The 23,571-nt window shown below is 45.2% G+C and overlaps 1 protein-coding gene across 4 annotated transcripts in view; it reads right to left on the bottom strand.

Moving 5' to 3' along the window:
• Nucleotides 1-23,571, bottom strand: part of GALNT17 (polypeptide N-acetylgalactosaminyltransferase 17) — a 446,468-nt gene that overhangs the window by 104,766 nt on the left and 318,131 nt on the right. For all 4 annotated transcript variants that reach the window (XM_034988714.1, XM_034988718.1, XM_034988717.1 and 1 more), the window contains one exon: nt 13,945-14,062. In XM_034988714.1, the coding sequence (XP_034844605.1) occupies nt 13,945-14,062 (118 nt within the window). The remainder of the gene's footprint in view (nt 1-13,944; nt 14,063-23,571) is intronic.

Here is a 23,571-nt window from a genome sequence, read left to right as displayed (position 1 = left end):
TCTTTACCCAAGAGAAACCAAAACATATGTCCAAAATGACTTTTCCATGAATACTCCTAACAGTTGCAAATTGGAAACCACCCAAGTATTCCTTCAGCAGGAAAATGAATGAACAAATTCATCATATATTCACACAGTAGCATACTTCTCAGCAATAAGAAAGAAGGAGTTGCTGACACATACAACAACGAGGAGGAATGTAAAACATATTACTTGTGTTGAAAGAGTAAAGTATCTGAGCTATGATTCCGTTTATGTGAAGTTCTAAGAAACAAGTCATCAGAAATCAGAAAATGGTTGCCTGGAAGGGATGGGGTGGGGTAGTGGCAGGAAATGATAGCAAAGGGGCGAAGAAGGATTTTTCAGGCAACGGAAATGCTCAAATCATGTTTTGGGAGGTGATTATAGGGATGTATATAACTGTGAAATCCATCACACTGAAGACTAACTTTGTTGTATTAAAGAATATCTCAACAAAAACACATATAGAACAGGCAAACAAATCAATAATGACTGTAATGGGTTTAGACACATAAAATACATATTAAAAAAACAACAACCATAATATTACTGGGGGAGAAAGAGCCCACTGGTCATCTTTGGAGGTTGCTATGGCACTAATTTATTACTCTAAAAACGTTTAAATGACAGGAAAGAATTAAGCATTTATCCTGCCTTTCCTGTTTGAACTGTATTTCAGAGTGTCCAAATACTTGGTGAAGGAAAGTTCCTTTTCAATAGGAGAGATCCAGCTTATAAATGCAGAATTAATGTAGAGTTTAAAAATCACCATTTCATAGGCCTTAATGAAATAATGGACCTAGGCAATGATCATTAGTGGCTGCTAAAACCTTTAGGCGAAAGGTTGATGAGGAACATCTATAATGGACGAGTCAGGCTGACAACACATGAACCCACTGTTGAAACTTAACATCACAAAGTGTGAAACAACCAGGTGTTATATATCTCCTGATGTGATGTGATAGGAAGTTTACAGCATTACCTGACGATTCTTACTGGGAAGGAAAGAAGGGAGGGAGGGAAGGAAGAAGGAAGGAAGCCAAGTCTAGTAAACTTTCTAGGTCTAATTACAGTGGTTCTCCCTTAACCACAGGGGATATATTCCAAGATCCTCAGTGGATGCCTGAAATTGCAGATTGCACTGAACCCTAGATATACTATGTTTTTGTTCTATGCAAACACACATAATGAGGAAGTTTAATTTATAAATTAGGCACAGTAAGAGATTAACAAGAATAACTACTAATAAAATTTAACAATTATATACACTGTAATAAAAGTTATGTGAGGGGGGACCTGGGTGGCTCAGTCGTTAAGCATCTGCCTTCGGCTCAGGTCATGATCCCAGGGTCCTGGGATCGAGCCCTGCATCGGGCTCCCTGCTCAGCGAGGAGGCTGCTTATCCCTCTCCCACTCCCCCTGCTTGCATTCCCTCTCTTGCTGTGTCCCTCTCTGTCAAATAAATAAATAAAATCTTTAATAAAAAAAGAAAAATAAAAGCTATGTGAATATGGTCTCTCTCTCTCTCTCAAAATATCTGATTGTCCTGCACTCATCCTTCCTTCTTGTGTTGATGTGGGATGATAAAATCCCTATATGATGAGATGAAGTGAGATGAGTGATACAGGACATCGTGACGTAGCATTAGGCTACTACTGAAGCTAGTAGTAGTCAGGAGGATCACCTGCTTCTGGACCACAGTTGACCATGAGTAATGGAATCCATAGGAAGTGAAACTGCAGATGAGGGGGGACTTCAGCACAGCTCAGAGAACATGGAGATTAGAAGGAATATGTTAAAGACATCAAGAAGCATCAATCTGCTCAGAATCCAGATTGTGCAAAACTTTACTGGACAAATGACTTGGGGTCTTCAACAAATGAATGGTATGAGAATAATAAAGGTGAGGGGAATGTTACAGATTAAAAGACATTTAAAGAAACCTATCAATCAAATACAATGTGTGGATCTTGTTTGGATCCTTGTTTGAACAAAGCAACTGTGTGTGTGTATGTGTGTGTGCGCACATGTGCACTTCTGCACACAAGTATGGACAGAGAAATCTCACAGAATTTTGAGAAATGTTTTTGAGAAACATGGTCTGGGTATTGAATTTTACTAAGTGTAATTTTATGTTGAGCCTATGTTGAAAAAAATCTTTATATGTTAGCAATGCACTCTGAGGTTTTTACAGCTGGGATGGTAGGATGTCTGGGGATTTGCTTTCAGAAAGCTGAGGGGCAGTAGCTGAAAAACACATAGCAAAATGTTGATATTTGTTGAAACTGAATGATTAGTACATTTAGATTCATTAGACTGTTCTATTTTTGTGTATGTTTCAAACTTTCCATAATAAAACGTTGAATTAAAATAAAAGAAATTAACATAAAATGTAATGACTGAATTCTTCATTCTCCAATTTGTTCTGAGGGGAAAAAAATAGCAAGAGACAAAATAATCAAACCCCTCATCCACTCACGGTGGAATTCCCAGCCCATACAAAATTAGCATTAAAGAATTTTAGAAACTCTATAGAGGCCATTTTATTCTACAACTGACATCACATTGCCAGCTGTCCTTTAGAAGGTCTCTTGAGGAAGATTTTTTGGTGTGGGGGTCTGTGTGTGTGTGTGTGCATGCACACATGTGTGTGTTTTTTCAGCTTTCTACATATGTGAGCTTATTTTGTCTTCTTTAAGGGGATGGCAATACATTTTAATAAAGATAGCAAAATGGCCCCGCTATCTAATGCCATAAACTGTTTAAATTAACTTCCTCTTGCTCTAATCATGTCCTATAAAGCACTCTTCTGCACCATGGTAAGAGCTAGAAGAGCAAGGTGTCATGGCAGGTTTTAACACTTTACAGATAGGTGGCTCATCAGCTGTTGTTCTGATGGGGAGTTTGTGGGGACCTCACCCTCTCCTTTTGGAAAGTGTCATAGAAACAAAGAGGCGAACACAGTGGGACTGGATGAGCAGCTAGGAAACTCACATATTTGCATGAAACTGAAGCATGGAGCAGAGATATGAAAATTCTAAACATCTTTAAAAAAACTAAAATCTTTTCCCAAAAATAGGCAGAAAAAGAGATGAAGAGTTCTTAGTTAAAAAAATCTTTTCATGTGTCTGTTGGCCATCTGTAAGTCTTCTTTGGAAAAATGTCTGTTCAGGTCCTCTACCCATTTTTAATCAGATTATTTGCTTTTTGGGGGTTGAGTTGTCTAAGTTCCTTATATACTTTGGATATTAGCCTCTTACTGGATATATCACTTGAAAATATCTTCTCCCATTCAATAGGATCTTGCCATTTGCAACAACATGGATAACTAGATGGTAGAATGCTAAGTGAAATAAGTCAGTCAGAGAAAGACATATACCATATGATTTCATGCATATGGAGAACTTATGCAACAAAACAAACAAAAATAAAAAAGAGACAAACAAAAAACAAGACTCTTAAATATAGAAAACAAACTGGTGGTTGCCAGAGAGGAGGTAGGTGGAGGGACGAGTGAAATAGACATGGGATCAAGAGTATTCTTACCATGATGAGCACTGAGTAACATATAGAATTGTTGAATCATTATATACCTGAAATTAATAAGCACTGTATGTTAATTATATTTCAATAAAACAATAATGACAATAATGCTATTTTCCTAACTCTTCCTTGGGTCACTGGCTCAAACCATAAAAGGAGTCACCATGCCCTAACTCCTTTAAGTCACTCCAAGCCCTCAGCACCACAGTCCAGCAGACCCCCAAGTGGGACAGTGAACTTGCACTGGAACCCTCTACCTACTCACACTCTTGGCTGGGACTCCATCCTACTCCTATGTTCCCTTTGACATCTTACTCCCAGGTCACAGAGAACCGCTACTCCTCAAACCCAACATTTTTAAAATGGAACTCCTCAAGTTCCCTCCTACAGACCTTCCTCTGTGCCAGTGTTCATTAAGTGAGTCTACCCAGTAGCTGGGAAAGATGGGAAGCACCCTTCACACTCACTTCTCATTCATTCCTCATGTTCAATCACCGACCAGGTGCTGTTAATCATACCTCCCAAATGGCACTCGTCTCCACCTCCTCCTTTCCATGCCTCCTGAAGGACCAACTTTGCGAACCCACACATGCTCTTCTCTCAGCCGCCACAAGCTCACTCTCTTAGTTTTTCTCTTATTCTGGCCCACGTCTTCTCAGTCTCCTTTCCAGTTGCTCTTTTCATGCCTTAAATGTTGTTTTCTGGACTTCTGTCTTGTCCTTTCTTCTTTCTCTACACAACCTCCTCCCTCTCATGACTTCAAATATGATCTATGGACCAAAGATGCCCAAGCCTACTTCAGGCCTAGGCCTCTCCTTAGCTTAAGTCCTATACAGCCAACTGCCTGCTGGATAAACTCGAGTGTTTCAGAGACTAAACAGAAAGCATCGCCTTTCTGCCTTCTCCCAAACCTCCTCCAACGTTGTTCCTTATCCCACTAGCACCAGCATTTCCCAGTTGCTCGAGCTAGGAACGTGGGAGTTGGCCTTGACCCCCCGCCACTTCCCGCCATTCCCTTTATACACTCAGTCTTCCTCTTACACTGTCTCTTCTACTTTCTGAATTTGTCCATGCCTCTCCCACTGCCCCAACCATAGTCCACGTTCCCTCACTGAGGCTTCCTTCCTCTGAGTCTACTCAGCTTTATAATCCATTTTCCACGTGGCAGTCATAATGATCATTAAAAAAAAAAGAAAAAGTCAGATGACCTCACTTCCCTTAAATCCCTTCAAAGTCGCTGGGTGATGGGTACATGGGACTACACACACGTGTATATATATATCTTTTTTATTTTTTCAAAATTTTTTTTCAAAATGTGCACAGTGGCCCTTAAAGAAAAGCCAAATTCTTGTTTACAAGTCCTCCATCACCCAAGCCCTACCCAGACTGTTGTCACCACACCCAACATGTTTCCTTCTTCCTTTCTCTGCTCCAGACATCTAGAACTCCTGCAGTTTCTAGAATATTTCCCTCTCAGAATTCCAAACCTTTGCACATACTATTCTCTCTGCCTGAAATATTATTTTTCTCCATTGTAACACCGTATTGAGGTATGACTGACATACAAAAAGTTGTCCTTATTTAATGTATACACCTTGATGAGTTTGAAGATATGTATACACCTGTGGAACCATCACCACAATCTATGCTATAACATATATATCACCTCCAAAAGTTTCCTCTCACACTCTTTATTATTATTACTATTAGTATTATTATCATTTTGTGATAAGAACACTTATATCATATGATCATCTCAATGGATGCAGAAAAAGCATTTGACAAAATTCAACATCTGTTTATGATAAAAAAAAAACTAATTAGATATAGAAGAAATGTACCTCAACATAATAAAGCCCATATATGATAATCCCAGAGCTAATATCATACTCAATAGTGAAAGGCTGAAATCTTTTCTTCTAAGATCAGAAATAAGGCACGTGTGTCATTTTCACCACTCCTATTCAACCACTGAAAGTCCTTGCCAGAGCAATCAGTCAGGAAAAAGAAATACAAGACATCAAAATTGAAAAGGAAGTAGTTAAATTTTCTCTATTTGCAGATGACATGATTTTATATAAAGAAAATGTAAAGACTTCACCAAAAAACTGTTAGATCTCATCAATAATTCAGTAAAGTTCCAGGATACAAAATTAACATACAAAAACCAGCAGTATTGCTATATACTAACAATGAATTGTCTGAAAAAAGAAATAAAGAAAATGATCCCATTTACAATAGCATCGAAAACAATAAAATACTTGGGAATAAACTTATCCAAGGTGGTGAAAGATCTCTACTCTGAAAACTGTAAGACATTGATGAAAGAAATTGATGAAGACACAAATAAATGAAAATATATCCCATGTTCATGGATTGAAAGAATTAGTATTGTTAAAATGTTCATACTACCAAAAGCCATCTATAGATGCAATACAATCCCTATCAAGATTCCAATGGCATTTTTTGCAGAAGTACCAAAAAAAAAATCCTAAAATTTATATGAAACTACAAAAGACCCCAAATAGCCAAAGCAATCCTGAGAAAAAAGTATAGAGCGAGAAGCATCACATTTCCTGATTTCAAGCTATACTATAAAACTATAGCAATCAAAATGTGTGATAGAGGCATAAAAACAGACAGAGCTACAGAATAGATTGAGAGCCCAGAAATAAACCCCAACATATATGATCAACTAGTATTTGACAAGGGAGCCAAGCGTACTCAAAAGAGAAAAGACAGTCTCTTAAACAAACGGTGCTGGGAAAGTTAGATACTCACACATAAAAGAAAGAAACTAGACCCCTATTTTACACCACTCACAAAAATTAACGTAAAATGGATTTAAAGACTTAAATGTAAGACCTGCAACCATGAAACTTCTAGAGGAAAACAGAAAAGAAGTTCCTTGGCATGGGTCTTGGCAAAGATTTCTTGGATATGACACCTAAAGCACAAGCAACACAATAGAAAATAAACAAGTGAGACTAGATCAACCTAAAAAGCTTCTGCTCAGCAAAATAAGCAATCAACAGAGTGAAAAGACAACTTATGGAACAGGAAAAATATTTGCAAACTATATATCTGATAAGGCGTTAACATCCAAAATTTACAAATAACTCATACAACTCAAAAGAAAAAAAGTCAATAAATGGGCAAAAGACCTGAAAAGACATTTTTCCAAGGAAGACATATGAAAGGCCAACAGGTACATGAAGTGATGATCAACATCGCTAGTCATCAGGGAAATGCAAGTCAAACCACAACGAGCTAGCACCTCATGCCTGTTAGACTGGTCATCATCACGATGACAAGAAAAAGGATCCCTTCTGCACTGTTGGTAGGAATATAAATCAGTGCACCCAGTATGGAAAAGTAGGGAGGATCTCAAAAAATTTAAGAACAGAACTACCATATGACCCAGCAATTTCACTTTGGGGAATATATCGTAATGAAATGAAAAGGCTAACTTTAAGAGATGTAGGCGCTTCCATGCTCATTAGCAGCATTATTTACAGTAGCCAAGACATGGAAATAACCTAAGTATTCATCAACAGATAAATAAAGAAATTTATTATATATTTTATTATTATATATAACAATATATATATTGTTTATATATTTATAAATTTATATGTTTATAAATTTATTATATATATAATGGAATATTATTCAGGCATAAAAAATGAGGAAATCCTGCCATTTGTGACAATATGAATGCATTATGTACCTTGAGAACATTATGCTACATGACTTAAGTCAGACAGAGGAAGACAAATACTGCATGATCTCACTTATATGCAAAAATCTAAAAAAAAGCAAGCAAACTCTTAGAAAAAAAGATCAGATTTGTGGTTACCAGAGGCAGGGGGTGGGGGGGAAGGGGAAAGGTGGTCAAAAGATACAAACTTCCAATGGCAAGATAAATATGTACTAGGGATGTCATGTACAGCATGATGACTTAGCACTGTTCTACGATTTATATGAAAATTGTTAAGGAAGTAAATCCCAAGAATTCTCATCACAAGGAATTTTTTTTTTTTGCCTTCTCTTTTTATTGTACCTATATAAGAGGCTAAATAAACTTACTGCAGTAATCATGTCACAAAGCATATAATTCAAACCATCACGCTGTACAACTTAAACTTATACAGTGATATACGTCAATTATATCTCAATAAAATAAACTAATTAATTAAAAAAAAAACACAACACAACATCTACCCTCTTAGCAAATGCTGAAGTACACAATACAGGCATTATGCTGTACAGGGGATCTCTAGGACTTACTCATCTCACCTAACTGAAACTGCCTGGAATATTCTTACTCCCACACTCCACACCCACACCTTCTTTGCCTATTTAAATTCACCTTATTTTTAAAGTCTTAAACATCATTGCCTCAGGGAGGCTCTTCCCAACTCCCTAGACTAAGTTATATTCCCTTGCTAGATTCTCCCATAGCATCCTCCCAGCATGTCTTTTCATACTGAACACACTGGAAGTTACTAAATGAATGGTTTTTCTGCCTGACCATAAATTTCATGGAAGTCAAAACCATGTCAATGACTGTGGTACCCCCAGTGACATCCTGCTAGAGCACAGAAGGCAGTCAACATGGCTCCTTTCTATTCAAAAGTGTTCCACTGAATTGTTGCCCACCTATAACATATGCATCTTGATTAAAGACAGTGCAGGAAACCCCAAGGCCAACGCTATTCCCAAATGACCAGGAGCTTCTTCCTGAATTTTATCACAGATATACTCTAATCCTGCACAAGGAAGACATTCACATAGCCAGACGTGACCAATGCCAGCAGGGAAGGGAGAACCAAAGACTCAAACAATCTAAAGAGGAAGAAAACTGAACAGAGCTGATGGTCTGGTTCCCCCCTCCCCCCAGGAGTGACCATTATCCAAATCACAACATTCACTAGATGTGGTAACTTGAGCCCAAGAGTTCCAAATAGAAGATGAAAGTCACAGGAGGCTTCTAGACATCAGGGCTCTGGATGTCAAGGGTCTCAGAGAGGGCAGGGGGAATTTTGATGGTGAAGAGGGGTGCTGGATTAGGAGTCCCAAATGGATGGAGGAGTGGCTGGGGTGGGGATCACGGCACCAGTCAGAGCTGGTCTCATGTTCCTGCTTGACCTAAGACATTCACCTTCTCCTGCCCTCAGATGTGATCACTCCTGGTCCTCAGACTTTCAGACTCCATCTGGGACTATATGTATAACAGCCCCCCGGTTCTCAGGCCTTCAGAGTTGGGCTGAATTATACCACCAGCTTCACAGAGACAAGAGACAAGGTGGGAAGCAAAACTGTGAGCAAGAGACCTGTGTGAGTGGGATATTCCATGTTCATTTGGGGGCCTGGGCTTTGGCCACCCCAGACAGCCTATAACTGCTAAATGACCACTTTGAAGGAGGCAGTCCTTCAAATCTGCTGCCATCATTATCCTAATTGGCTCAGGAACTATGAGGGCCAGTGCCTGGGGGTAACCCTGCAGGTCTTCAGTGTCTTGAACTCAAATGGCCTGGGCTGGGCAAGATGGCAGGGATGCCACCCTTGGGCCCACTTGGGTCATGAGAATGGCATCCAAATGCTTTAGGAAAATGGTGTGGCCCGGGGACACCATGCATTGTGAAACCAGCAGCCGCGGCAGCCAGATCAAACTCTGTCATTTAAGCACATTATTGTCACTGAGCAAATTCAAATACACACATCCTTTGCCCATCACTCACCATGGCAGGAGTCTGAATCTTAGTAGCCACCAGTGAAAGCTGCACCAAAGGGAAAGCCCTGGGGCTCGAGTGGGCCAGGTAAGAAGGTGACCACACCTGTGCCTCCCCATACCCTCTAGTTTACTGACCTACATCATGAATCACTGGTCTCACAAATATTTACCAAAATGTACACACACAGTCCTTGAGGTTCCCGATCAAGCAAAGATGTTTTTCTGAGAGTCTGAGGATCTGATAACATCTTTCTCTTGTCCTTCTTTAGGAATGGCTGCCCGACAGGATTCAGTAGACTCAGGTGTCACCCTTTTCTACAAGGCTTCAGAATAAGATAGTACCTTTTCTTCCCAGAGAAGTCTGATAGATTGGAGAAATCTGAAAGCATCTGATTTTACACCACTTAAAAGTAATCTATCTGGTCTGCTCTCCTTGGAGAATTTTTTTTTCTCTCTTCCCATTTAGACATGTTACAATAATATGCCTTGTTAATAGTTTCTGATTAATGTTACTCAGAACAAGATGAAACCTTTCATTTCTAATTTCATTTATTTTCTCAGTCCTGAAAAGCTCCCCCGTCCCTTCCCTGTATCAATTGTTTTGGTCACAGGCAAGCTGCCTTTCACCTAAGCAACAGCCCTAGAGTCAACCCTGCTGGTGTTTTTCCCTGAACCACAGTAAGACTTTACATTTTTATCCTTTACATCTTTACTTACTGAGGATGGAATTAAAAAGTAACAAAAAATTTCAAAGAAGAGTTAGAAAGACTGCAGATGGACCTATTTCTTGGTGAAAAAAAAATCACAAAGAAAGATAGTGTTTCATATTAAAATTTTCCTACTTAACTAAAGCATAAAATTCTGGGTCATTTCTTTTTTTAAAAAAAGATCTTATTTATTCATTTGAGAGAAACCAGTGAGCAAAGCAAGAGAGAGAACATGAATGGGGGGCCGGGCAGAGGGAGAGGGAGAAGCAGACTTCCTGCTGAGCAGGGAGCCCGACACACAGGGCTCAATCCCAGAACCCTGGGATCATGACCTGAGCCTAAAGCAGACGCTTGACTAACTGAGCCACCCAGGCACCCCTATTTTGCATCATTTCTTATAGGTTAGTTTGCATAATTGTATATGTGTATGCTATATGAAAATTATATGTGGATGGGTCCATTTGTGTATATTGAACAAAGCTCTGATTTTTTTTTTCAAGCAACGGGGACGGCTTTCTTAAACAATGTATTTATTATTCATCTAATGTGTGTTCTGAGTGGCATAAAACAGCACGAAATGAAAGAGAACGAATATAGTTTGTAAAACACAGATTATTTCATGTAAAGAGAGCCCTGTCATCAGAAATCCCACAGTCTCCCGGTCCAAACACCTGCCCGTGAATTTCATGGGGAAGTGAGTGCTGATACCCAAGGGGGCCCAGGCTGTGTGGGCTGGGGGACAGGGATAGCGGTTGCTGTGAGCAACACCCAGAGGAAGGCCCTGAAAGACATGGATCCTCGCCTGAGCTGCTTTCTGAGGGGAGGTATGTATTTGCCAGGAAGCAGGCTAAGGTTGGGGTGTTGACCAGTGGCTCTCTAACTTGGGTGTGTAACAGAATCACCTGGGAGGCTTGTTAAAATACAGGTTGCTGAACCGCTGCCCAGAGCGTCTGATACAGTAGGTGGGACACGGGGCCCAGGAATCTGCATTTGTAACAAGTTCTCAGATGAGGTCGATGTAGCTGGTCAGGGACCACCCCATGAGAACCACAGAACACTGTGTAGACAGCAGCTACGTGGACCCTGAGCGCCGGCCGTGGTCTTGACGGCACCAACAGCACTCAACTCCTGCTTTGAAGAACTGGCGGAAAACCAAGGCTTCTATAGAGTCGGCCCACAACTCGCAGGATGACATGATCCACGGGCAATAAGGCATAAACATTCCCACATCTCCAGCGTGGATGCTGGATATGCCTGGGTACACAGTAAGAGGCAGGTGATCACACAGGAGGGTGGCATCCATGCTCCGATCCATCTGAAGCTCTCATAAAGACGTGCAGAGAACAGCCAGGAGCTGAACTGAAGTGAAGCCAAGGCTGGGAGCGGGCTCCGTGAACCGCTCGCTCCAGCCTGTTCATAAGGAGCATGCGGAGTAGAACTCACTGGCCCCTGAGCTGGTTGGTGGTACACAGATTTGGTAAACTGGGCTCTGCTTCAGGGTGGAAACCGGTGAGCCCCCTGGCCCCCTTCATGGAGGGGGCCAGCCACACAGGACCATCACCACCATCACCACCGAGCCTGGCAGAGCCCCACACACAGACCTTTGCAAGGTCCAAGTCACTGCAAAGCAAATGCTTTTGCAAGTGTGGGTAGACAAACATCTTAGCGAGCCTTAGCACTGAATTCTGCTGTCACAGCCTCGGTTTTCCCCAGAACACAGTGGGCAATGGCAATCGAATCTGGGAGTCCCTCCTGTCCCCATAACCTCCCCCCACACCTGTGCCCCTGGCTCCATTGGGGCAGCGCTCCACCCATCATCTGGTTCTCCCCTCTGTGGGTGATGTCTTACTCTTCATGGGCTTCCTTCTAACAGCATAGAGAGACCTCCAAATCTCTCTGCTCGTAAAAAAAAAAAATCTTAACTCTCTCAATGCCGGGTTTCTGTCAGCTCATTTCTTTCACGGACAGGTACCTGCAACAAGTTATCACAGATTGCTAACAAACACTCACTCAGGCATGGATCTAATGGATACCTATGGAGCCATGTGCAGAGCATGGTTCTACACGCTTGGGACACAAAGGGGAGCACATCAAAGATCTGGACCCCGTAAAGCTTGCAATCTAGTGAGGGCAAGGTCGAGAAAAACAATACTCATAATAAATAAGTAAATTCTATGGCATGCTAGAGGTCAGCAAGAACTTAAAAAAAAAAAAAAAAAAAGAACAGCACAAGGAGAGAGGAGAAGGTGAGAGCAAGGTGGAGGTCTAAGTTACAGGCCAAGTTCAACATGCTGCGTCCAGATCTCTTCCTTCTGTTACATTCCAAACAGATGAATGACAAGTATAATCACTATAATAACATATGCATGGGCTTTTTAATTGTGGGGCTTTATAGAGAAATCCTATGCAAATTCCATCAAGGAAAGAACCCAGCCTGACATTGAGAGCAAAAGGAAGAGCCCGTAGTCTTCGAAAGGGAGTGATCCGAGGAGGTGGGGAAGGTCCTTGCCATCCCCTTTCACTCATGCAGCCCAGACGGCCATCACATCATGAGAGCACGATGCCTTTCATTTCCACAAAGGGGGACAAAGGGTTGATGAGGGGCTGATGGAAGGTATAGAGCAGTGAGGGATACGTGAGTGAGACAGGCTGCAAAGAGCAGGCTTTGACTAGGGTAAGAGATCCGTACTGGGTGTTGCCTGGTAGAACAAAAATGAGAATGTGGTAGAGAGAGGCAAAAGAAATTCAGTGAATTTTAAACCTTACAATTGTGTCCTGAGTGGTTTCCAACAAGCCTGCTTCCCAGGGGCTAAGGTATGCAAAGGTTCAGGACAAAGGGCAGTGGACACAGAGGCCCCAACTGGGGGTCTCCCCAGCACCCGCTCTTTGTGGTATGGATGAAGACATAACAGTTAAGTGGTTACTGTGTCTCAAGGATCCCCCCCACCCCACTCCAACTCCTGGCTGGGGTTCATTTATCTTAACTCAACAACAAAGAGGTTGGAACGCATCAATGTGGCCAACTTGCATTTTTTCTACACTGGAATTCATTTTTTCAAACAAAATCGCAAGCAGAACACAGCACAACTGACCCTTGGACAACACAGGGGCTTAGGGCACTGACCACCTGTGTGCGTGCAGTCAAAAGTCCATGTGTAATTCTTGACCTTCCAGAAACTTAACTACTCCTAGCCCACTGTTGCTGACCTGAAGCCTCACCGCTACCATAAACAGCCGATGAACGCATACTTGGTATGTTATGTGTATTATGTACTATGTTCTTACAATAAAGTAAGCTAGAGAAAAAATCTGATTAAGAAGATCATAAGGCAGAGAAAATACATTTACAATATTTTACCATATTTATCGAAAAAGACTGCATATGAGTGAACCCGTGCAGTTCAAACCCGCGTTAAGGGTCAACCACGTACAAGCTATCTAGCAGTGAGGATGATGTGGGCTGGGGGCCCAGCAAGAGGACCATTCTGCATCTTTGTCATTCCCCTTCCCCATCCTCCTCCTTAGAAGCATTTCTAAGGAAAGGAAAGGTCCCAGAGAACACGGTCCTCCTCTCTTCTAGCCTCTTAACGATTCTCTGGTGTACACAAATCGTCAAAATGCATCCAGTGTAAATACTACGGAGATAACCTAATTTTAAGAACTAGTTAAAGAAAGAAGAAAAACTGGATGGAAGTGAGAACCAAATTCTCTGGCTCATGTCCAGAGTGGGTCACCAAAGCATGAAATATTGGTCAACCTTTGGAGAAGGGAAAGCCCAGGGTCCCCCTGCTTAAAGAGGGTGACAACCCACTAGCACATTCTCAAGAGCAGGATGGGTGAATTGCTCCTTCCACTCACCAGTGAAAAAAGCTTTAAATACACATTAAGGATGACCAGGCAGCTCTGCTCACAAACATGAATGAACCATGCACAAACCTTGATTCCAAGTTCGATATTTTCTCCCCCATACACGTCCATCCCAGGGTCAAGAAGACCGATTTCACCGAAGAACTTCCTGTTGACCACGAAGGAGCAGCCAATCATGGCTGGCGTCCTGCAGGAGCGAGAAAGAAGTCAGTCAGCTGACATATATATGATTCAGCCACGAGAAAGAAGGAAATCCTGCCATTTGCAACACCTGTGGACCTTGCAGGCATTAGGCTGAGAGAAGTCAGAGAAAGACAAATACTGTATGTTCTCACTTATATGTGGCATCTAAAAAAGCTGAACTCATAGAAACGGAGTAGAATGGTATTTACTGGGGGTTAGGGGCTGGGGGAATCAGGGAGATGCCATTGGTCAAAGGGTCTACATGTGCAGTTTGAAGATGAATATGTTCTGGAGATCGCATGCACAGCATTGTGCTTCAGACAAATTAGGGTACCCAGAGCATCCAGCGGTGACCCGGCTTCTGGGTAGCTTACACAGGATGGTCTCACATGACCCATGGGGTCTGCAAGCATGGGGATGGTTCTCACGGCACATCTGGTAACAGCTGTGTGACAGGGAGCATCCCAGGGCAGTCACAGAGAAGCTCAGAGGTAAGGACCAAGAAGGGAGAAGACTCATCCAAGAGACCACTGGTGCCCAGGGAGAGACCGCCTCAGCCTGCCGGGAAGAGTGCCCAGGAGGAAAGATGAAAAGTATCGGCAGGGTGGCCTGTGATCATAAAGTCCAGAAACAAAGATTTGTACTTTGTTTTTGAATATATTAATCCCCTTGATTATTTCTTCTAGCACGGGCCACAGGCTAATGAGGGATAGCATGCCAAGTCAGAGCTGAGGCCCATGGAGATCTGTTGCCCTGAGTCACAGGGTGGGTGGGGCTCAGGACCCACCCAACCTCAAAGTCCACTCTACTCTCCAGAAAATGCTCCGAGGAGGAGTGGGCAAATGCCCGGGCTGCCAAAGGCCAGAAATGCTATTAAGATGCTTTCTGGAGGAAAAGAGATAGGAAGGCCAGTCAAACTCCCCTGGGGCCACCAGGAAGCTGTTCATTAGGTGGAATTCTCTCGAGCTGAACTGTAAACTTCCACGTCAGATCCTCATTTGCTCCTGATTTTGAGCCTGACTTTCACCTTAATGTCCAGATTTCTGACCCCATGGAACACCTCTTGGAACCCATGTGGTAGGGCAGTGGAGGGGCACACCAGAAGAATAGAAGAATCAGTGCTCAGTGCTGACTGGAGTAGTTTGAACGCTGGTGTTGCCACCGAGACCCACACTTGTGTGAGGTTAATGGAATGCTCTGGATCCCAGTTAAGTCCCTATGGAGTATCGCTGTGCAAAGAGATGCAACGTTCACAGAGGAGGGGTTCAGTGAAGACTGTTCCTCTGCCCTCTCATTGGGAAGCCCACCCATAATGTTTTCTCCAGAAATCCCATACCAATCACAGCCCTGTACATGGGGTGTGGCCTTCCACAGGTGCCACGCGGGCCACACCAGGGAGAGGAGGTGCTTCACTTGTTGATCCTCTCCTCCCAGCCCTGCGCCCCTCAGAGACAGGCAGCTGACCCCAAGCATGGAAAAGTACCGTGTGAGCCCAACCCCTGGCATGAGTTAACTGAACCAGGAATGAGCACCAAACCCAAACTGGGTCAATCAAATCATGTTTTTCCTGAGGAAAAACTTGGGAGTCGGGAGGGTTCTGGAAGTGAGAACCACATGGTCTCTTTCATCTGTAGGACTCAGGGCACCATTTTGGGACAGCTGCATTGGCCTCTGTGTGCACGTGCATGATTGTGCAGAGGAAGGAAGCAGATGCATGGTGGAGGTGTGAGGCCATGGTGAAGGACAGCCTGGTGACTTTGGCCTCCCATCAGCTGACAGGCCCGGCTCTGGCCTCTGTCCCCTGGGGTCATGCGAGAGCCCCCCCTGAGTCTCTGTGTTCTATCTCCTTGACTCAAACCGTGTGGAATAGGTTTCTGTTCTTCCTTTTCTCGGAGATTGGCTCGGGGACCCACCTGCACCAACATCACCAGGATGGTTTTTAGAAAATGCAGACTCGTGAGTGCGGCCCAGAATCATGGAACCAGGTTCCCAGAGATGGGACTCAGGGACTTGGGTCTGTAGCAGCAGACTGATCCTGTGGAGCCATCTGCCCCTTGATCGGTCAGGTACCCGGGGGCAGAGAAGTTAGCCCCCTGGTTTCTTATTCCCAGGAGTAGAGGGGGTACCAGCTGGCTACTGGTGAACAAATGAGTGACTATAACACAGCTGGGTGGCCGCCCCTGGTGGGGAAGGGCTCCATGATGTCTCAGGGGCACAATGGCTGAACTGGCCCGGACCCCAAGGACAGCAGGGAGGCATGCTGTAGCTCAGGCTGACCAGGAGGGGCGTGAAATGAAGGAGGAGATGTGGAGCAGAGATGGAAGGAGGAGGAGGAAGTGGGGAAAGGGTGAAGAGGAGGGAGGGTGGGCTTCGAAGCACAAAGCTTTCACTGTCGAAGAGGGTAGACAGCCTGCTTGTTCCTTCCGGATCCCTCTCGGATTGCCCTTTGGGAAACATCCTTCCCTGTCAAGCAGCGTGATATTTTAGTATAACTGGCTTCATCCGCGTGATATTTTTCACCTGCAGGTGGCGCGAAGCAAAGAATTCACAAGAGCTGCCCTGGGTCCCCTCTCTGCTGGTCACAGCTCTGTTCTGCAGATTCAACTCAGTTCCCTACCAGGAGCCCTAGGATTCCTCATGACAGAAAGGAGAGGTCCCCGAGGGCCTCCTGGTTGGAACCAGGCCACAGCAGCTGAAAGCAGGCCCCGGTGTGCCTCCTGGGCCAGCCGTCAGAAGCTGAAGGTGAAGGGCAGGGGTGGGGGTGCTGGCCCTAATGAAATGCAGACCTAGGACAAACCATTGACCATCATGTCTGGTGGTGGCCTGCCAAAAGGTCCCCTAAAGGCCACGGGGAAAACCTGCCATGGTGTCAAGAAGAGGGAACGCACCATTCCATGTCTCGGGAGATGGCACCTGACAGGGACAGTGGGAAAGAGGCTGGCACTGGCCTGGACATCAGCCCCCAGGAGGTGGCCTCCCTGCTGAGCCAAGGCCCCCGTGCTGCAAGAGCAAGGCTCCGCGGCGCAAGGCTCCTGGCAGGTGGCTCGCATAGAGCTGGGAAACATGGAGACTGAAGAATTAAGACACGTGTCCCCACCCCCGGCTAGGCCAGCCAGCATTTCTGGTGAGGTCAGTGGGACAACTGCTTGGCATTCTGGAACTATCCGACATTACTGATGGTGAGTAGCTGCCTCTCTGCACAGGGAGGAGCAGGTCTCCACCACCACACCATCTCCAGGCCCTGCCTGGGTGCTGCTGCACCGGGGCAGGGTTGGCCAGACCCATCCTTAGCCAAGCTTTGCCTCCACTTCCCCTCTGGTCTCCCCGCCACCTGCCCAGCCAACGGCGCCTTGGGGCTGACGAGATCCTGGAACGTGAGCCTACAGCCTCGTTCCTCAAACTCAACTGTGGTTACCATTAGTGCAAACATTTCAATTCAAAATCATTCAAAAACGATAATCATATTAAGGGATCTGCCAAAGCCTAATAGTTCTGTTGCAGAGGAGAACAGAAATTAAAAATAATCACTTTTATTGTTGCTGTTGTGCAGAATATATGCAACACGCACAACAGTTCCAGTGGGACGGAGATGGGGAGAATTTCCACCACATGCAGAAACCTTCTCCGTGTCCACGCTTCCTCTCCTTGTAAGTGCCAAAGGGCCCATCTGGGGTCCAGGTGTTCCCCCCACCCCAAAACCCTTCATTGGCTGCCTATTCTCTCCTCAGTTAAGGACAGGCTCTTCTTCCGCTTCCCTGTCCTACTCAGTACCCGCCCAGCCGTTTGCCCCACAGATGCCATGGCCTGGCTACTCTGGGCTATTCATCATTCAGAAAGCCTGTCCCAATTTATGCCTGTCCCCCTTCTTCCGAAACGTCTTCCCCGAGACCACCTCCATCTGTGCAAATCCTACCCACCCTTCAAAACACATTTCTATCTGAAAAAAAAAATAATTTTTTATGGTACAAAAAACTAATACCTACCTTATAGAAAATATACCTCGACAAAAATAAGAACACAAATTTCATTGCTTTGTGACCGAGAGCGCTCAAGTCCCATTACCATCCCCCCTCTTTCCAGCTCACCTCCTTGAGCCCGGCGGGCCCTCAGTCTTTCTCCCCGCTGGGACCTCCGATCCACAGGCCCTGCGGACCCCTTTCCTACCCAGCCTAAAGCCCCAATGGTGCCCTGGTACCCCCCTACCCCCCCACTTTGTTCTCAGTTGGCAAAACCCTCACGCTGATGAAGGCAACTTGCCACACCTGTAATGCACAGCTCAAGGCGGTTAGAGACACACGTAACCACGTGGGCTGGTCTTGTTTTAAATTTAGGGCTGTGAGCCTCCAGTGGGTCTCAGTGCTGCCCTTCCTTCATGCTACAGGGCCCTCCTCCCTCACCGTCCTAGAAGCCTCTGCCCCACCTTCTCTTCCCTCCTCAAGCCTCTAACACCTCCTTCTCCCTCACTCTCAACTGACAACCTTGCTTCCTGCTTCCCTGGAAAGGCGGTGAACAAAAGGCGAATGTCCCCACATCCCACATCTACTTGCTTCGTGCTCTCACCCACTTTCCTTCCTTTTGCTATAACTGAACTCTTGGCTCAACTGAACTCATGCTCTTAGCCGAGGCCAACCCCTCCACCTGTCCTCTGTTGTTACTCAAGACCTCACTCCAGCAATTGCCCCTCCCCTGTATCAAATGTCTTCTCTCTGTCTCTGTATTCTTGAGGCTTTGGCGTCTCGGGCCTTGCTGCCTGGGGAGAGACTGCCCTTCCCACGGCTGGCCAATTCTTAGAGACAGCAGAAGACCTGCTAGGGAGCACTGTCTTTCCTATGCAAACTAACCATCCCAGAGCCCACACTTAGCCCTTCTCTGGGTCCTATGCTCCAGGAGGCAATATCTCTCTGCTCTGATCATCCCAGAACCAGGAGCCAGATGACTGGGGACAGCCCTTATTCCCCAGAGCTCACCAAAATTACTCCAACTAGCCAATCCTAAGCCTTACCCTGCCTTGCCCATTCCTTCTCTAAAAAACCACAGCAGAGACTCCTGCCTGTGCTTTCCCCTCGCTCCCTCCGCCTCCTGACTGACCCAGGTGCTTCCTCATATGGCCTTGCACGGCAGGGCATGCCCCCTCTTGGGAACTTAACAAACTATCTTTTCGATGGCATTGACCTCTTGGTCTGCTGTCCTCATCAGGCCTGAAAAAGAAAACTCCCAGGTACTTTTTAGAGTAATACTGTACATTATTGGCCTACCTCCTGGGCTGGATCATTCCTAGCAGCTTACAGAGCCTACAGAGCTTCTTCTCCACCCACTTCCCCTATAGCCATGCTCCTCCTCATTTAACATTTCCCCTTACAGCAAAACCCCTTTAAAGCACTGTCTACACCTGTGCCTCCGAATCTTTTCTCTGGGTCTCTCCTAAACCCACTCAACCAGGCTTTCACCTTCACTGCTCCACCGCAGGTGCATTTGTCAAGGTCAGAGATGACTTGTCCTAAATGCCAATGTTCAAGGCTCAGTCTTCATCACAGGTGAACTCCCAGCTGCATCTGACCCAGTGGCTCATTCCCTTTCCTTGGAAGCAGGATCTCCCCTGGGCGTCCAGAGCACCACACATGCCTAGGTGTCCTCCTGGATGCTCCGATCCATATTCTTTGTTGACTCTCCCTTTTCTCTCTGGTGTTCAAGGCAGGAGGACTCCAGGGCAGAGCCCTTAGATCTCTCCTCCAACTATACTCACTCCTTGGTGGTCTTTTCTTTTTTTTTTTTGACAGAAAGATAGAGAGTAAGCACAAGTAGACAGAGCGGCAGGCAGAGGGAGAGGGAGAAGCAGGCCTCCCACTGAGCAGGGAGCCCGATGAGGGGCTCGATCCCAGGACCCTGGGATCATGACCTGAGCTGAAGGCAGACACTTAACTGACTGAGCCACCAAGGCGCCCTCCTTGGTGGTCTTGTTTTTTCTCGTGGCTTTCAGCAACATTTATATTCTAACAGCTTCCAAATTTACACTCCAGTCTGAATCCTTCCTCTGGACTCCAGACTGGCATATCCAATTGCCTATTCAACATCTCCGTTGTGTCTAGGAGATCTCTCAAACATGGCCAAAATGGGATTTTTAACCTTCTTCCCACTCAAACCTGCCCCACGCACTGTCTTTCCTATCTCAGGTAATGTCAACTCCATTCTTCCAAAATATTGAGGTAAAAACCTTGGTGTTCGTCTTGGTGCCAATCTGTCAGAAAATCTTTAGGCTCTACCTTCAAGACCTAGCTGAGATCTGATGACTTCACACCACCTTCACTACCACCATCTAGGGCAGGCCATCATCATCATATTGCCCGGGTAACTACAATGGCCTCCCAAATGGCTTCTGCTTCCGCCCTTGCTCTTCTTCCGTAAACTCTCAACACAGCATCCAGAACAATCTACTAAAATATAAATCAGATCAGGCTAGGCTTCTGCTGCAAACCCTCCAGTGAGGGTTCCTCATTTCCTTCAGAGCAAAAGCCGGGGTCTCACAATAGCTCACCAGGCCCCATCTAGACAGTCTGTGTTCCTGGGGCCTCTCTGACCTCCTCTCTCCTTGCCCTCTCTGCTCCAGCCAGATTCCTAGCTATACACTCAAAATTACTGAAAGCAGGTCTTCCCACACCAACCTGTACATGCATGTTCATAGCAACATGATTCACAATAGCCAAAAGGTTGAAACAACACAAACGTCCATCAATGGATGAATGGGTAAACCAAATGTAGCATATCCACCCAATGGAATATTACTCAGCCATAAAAAGGAATAAAGTACTAATAGTACTGTACCATGGATGAACCTCAAAAACACTATGCTGAGTGACAAAAGCCAGACACAAAGAGTCATAGATTATATGATTCCATTTACGTGAAATATCCAGAACGGGTGAATCCATAGAGATAGAAAGCAGCTTAGTGGTTGTCTGGGACAGTGGGAAGGGGTAGTAGGGAGTGACTGCTTAATGGGTACACGGTTTCCATTTGGGGTGACGAGAATGTTCTGGAAGGACAAAGTGGTGATGGTTGCACAACACTGTGAATGTGCTTAATGCCACTGAGTTGTACACTTCAGATGGTTAACATGGTAAATTTTATATGTATTTTACCGCAATAAAAAATAGGGAGCTGATGATAACAATCCTCAAGCTTGCTTTGATTCTTATGTTACATTATAAACACGAACCCAAAATTTCCAACTGCCATTAGAAGGTAGGAGACTGGAGGGGTGCCTCGGTGGCTCAGTCAGTTAGGTGTCTGCCTTCAGCTCAGGTCATGATCCTTGGGTCCTGGGACTGAGTCCCGCATTGGGCTCCCTGCTGGGTGGGGGGCCTGCTTCTCCCTCTCCCTTTGCCCGCCCCCCCCAACTCAGGCTCTCTCTCCCACTTTCTCTTGCTCTTGCTCACTCTCTCTCAAATACATAAATAAAATCTTAAAAAAAAAAAAGGTGGGAGACTGGAAGGGTGGTTCTGTCTCCATTCTTACTCTCTGTTCATGGAGACAGATCTTCTAGCACTCTGGAGAGAAGGTTCCAAAATATTTAATGTTTTAGCCCAAACACCATATTTTCAATCTGGGATAAATGGTTGTATCATGGTGAGCACCATGGTCCTCACTCTAGAATGGGCAGAAACACATGGCCCCAGGGTTCAGGGAAAGCACACTAATCTAAACATCCTGTGGGGCAGTCATCCAACTATTGGTGACTTGGTTTCTTTATCTATAAACTGGGCATGAAACTGCCCTGATGACCTAGTAGGACTGTGGTAAGAACCTGAGAAGATAAAGAAAACAAATGTGCTCTGTGCTCAATACATGTGAGTTATTATTGAGACGTATAAAAGAACAGTAGAAGGATAAAGGACTGAGGGGGAGGGATTCAGGCAAAGGGGGCAGAAGCTGGTGAGGAAGTATCCTGGCCAGTGGTGTCACTCCCAGAAACATTTCAGGTCTAGAGTGAGACAGGCAGAGGAGGTAGTCTGCATTCCAGGAGGAAAGGGAAATGAGAAAGTCTGGTAGAGCATGGCACAGAGGTGTGACATTTGAGGTAAGTATTGGGGCAGGGAAGAGACTGGGGCAGTCAGAGTGGCCCCAAAAGAAATGCCTGTCCAGCCTGCAATGTCCATCCCATCCTGAGGTCATCTCTCACCTCCACAACTGAGTGCAAAGTCTATGCCTCTGCATGGTGAGTCCAAGAGAATGTGTATACAATCCCACTGCCATGGCTCCTAGCACCTTGAACCATCATGTGAGGCCAGACTTTCCATTCTGCATACCTTATCAAGCACTGTAGAGAAGGGGTCTGAGTAGGGATCATGTGTGTTCACTCATTCATTCATTTGTTCATCTGGTCAATAAGCATTATGAGGCCATGGAGGATACCTTTTGTTAGGCTAGGTCCCAAGGACTTGAGGGAATAAAAGCACATGTGATTCTGTCCTAGTGAGCAAGCAAATATTATTTTTGTTGTTTTTTTTAAAGATTTTTTTATGTATTTATTTATTTGACAGAGAGAGACAGCGAGAGAAGGAACACAAGCAGAGGGAGAGGGAGAGGGAGAAGCAGGCTTCCCGCCAAGCAGGGAGCCCGATGTGGGGCTCGATCCCAGGACCCTACGATCACGACCTGAGCCGAAGGCAGACGCTTAATGACTGAGCCACCCAGGTGTCCCCATTTTTTTGTTATTGTTGTTTCTTGTAAAGATGTTTTCTGGTTGAAGTCATGGCGCCGCTTGTTCTTACTGGTGAACAAGACCATTGGAGTGGGAAGAGATGCTAGAAAATGGAGACTCTGCTGGTCTGTGGCCTGTGGACTAGACGGTTTGCTGGCTTCAGAAAGAAGCCCACACTGGGAGGGGTCTTTCCTCTGATCCTCGCTCTCCTGATTGTCAGTGGCTGGGTATGTGCATGTCACTGTGTGGCTAGCTGTCTTGGTCACCAGTGAGGGTACTGAGGCTGAGGCGTCTGCCCCTTGCTTTGCCCGGCCTGCCTCATACCTCCTGCTGCTTTTATAGGTCCCCGCTGTCTCCTGTCCCCTGTCTCTGGTGGCCATGTCTCCAAATTCATATGAGGCTGATGGTTCATGAGTCAGGGATCCAGGGTTCACCCTGTTTTTCTCTTTTCATGATTCCAGCTGGCCTGACTCATTGGGACTCACTGCTTCCCTCTGTCTTCAAACTCAGACACCTGCCATTTCTGTTGGCCCCAGCTCTACTACAGTTAATGTCCAAGCCTGTTTGCTGAGCACCTTCTTTTTTTTTTAAGATTTATTTACTTGAGAGAGTTTGAGAGAGAGAGAGTATGGGGGGAGGCACAGAGCAAGAGGGAGAGAATCTCAAGTAGCCTCTGAGCATGGAGCCTGCCATGGGGCTTGATCCCATGACCCCAAGATCATGACCTGAGCTAAAATCAAGAGCCGGACACCTAACTGACTGAGCCACCCAGGTGCCCCTGCTGAGCACCTTCTAATGCTAAGACCCCATTTGTA

This window comes from Mirounga leonina, unplaced genomic scaffold (genome assembly GCF_011800145.1).
Source record: "Mirounga leonina isolate KUSES-001 unplaced genomic scaffold, KU_Mleo_1.0 Mir_454, whole genome shotgun sequence".
Lineage (NCBI taxonomy): Eukaryota > Metazoa > Chordata > Mammalia > Carnivora > Phocidae > Mirounga > Mirounga leonina.
Note: the sequence above shows the minus strand (reverse complement) of the source record. Positions and strands in the feature narration are given on the sequence as shown.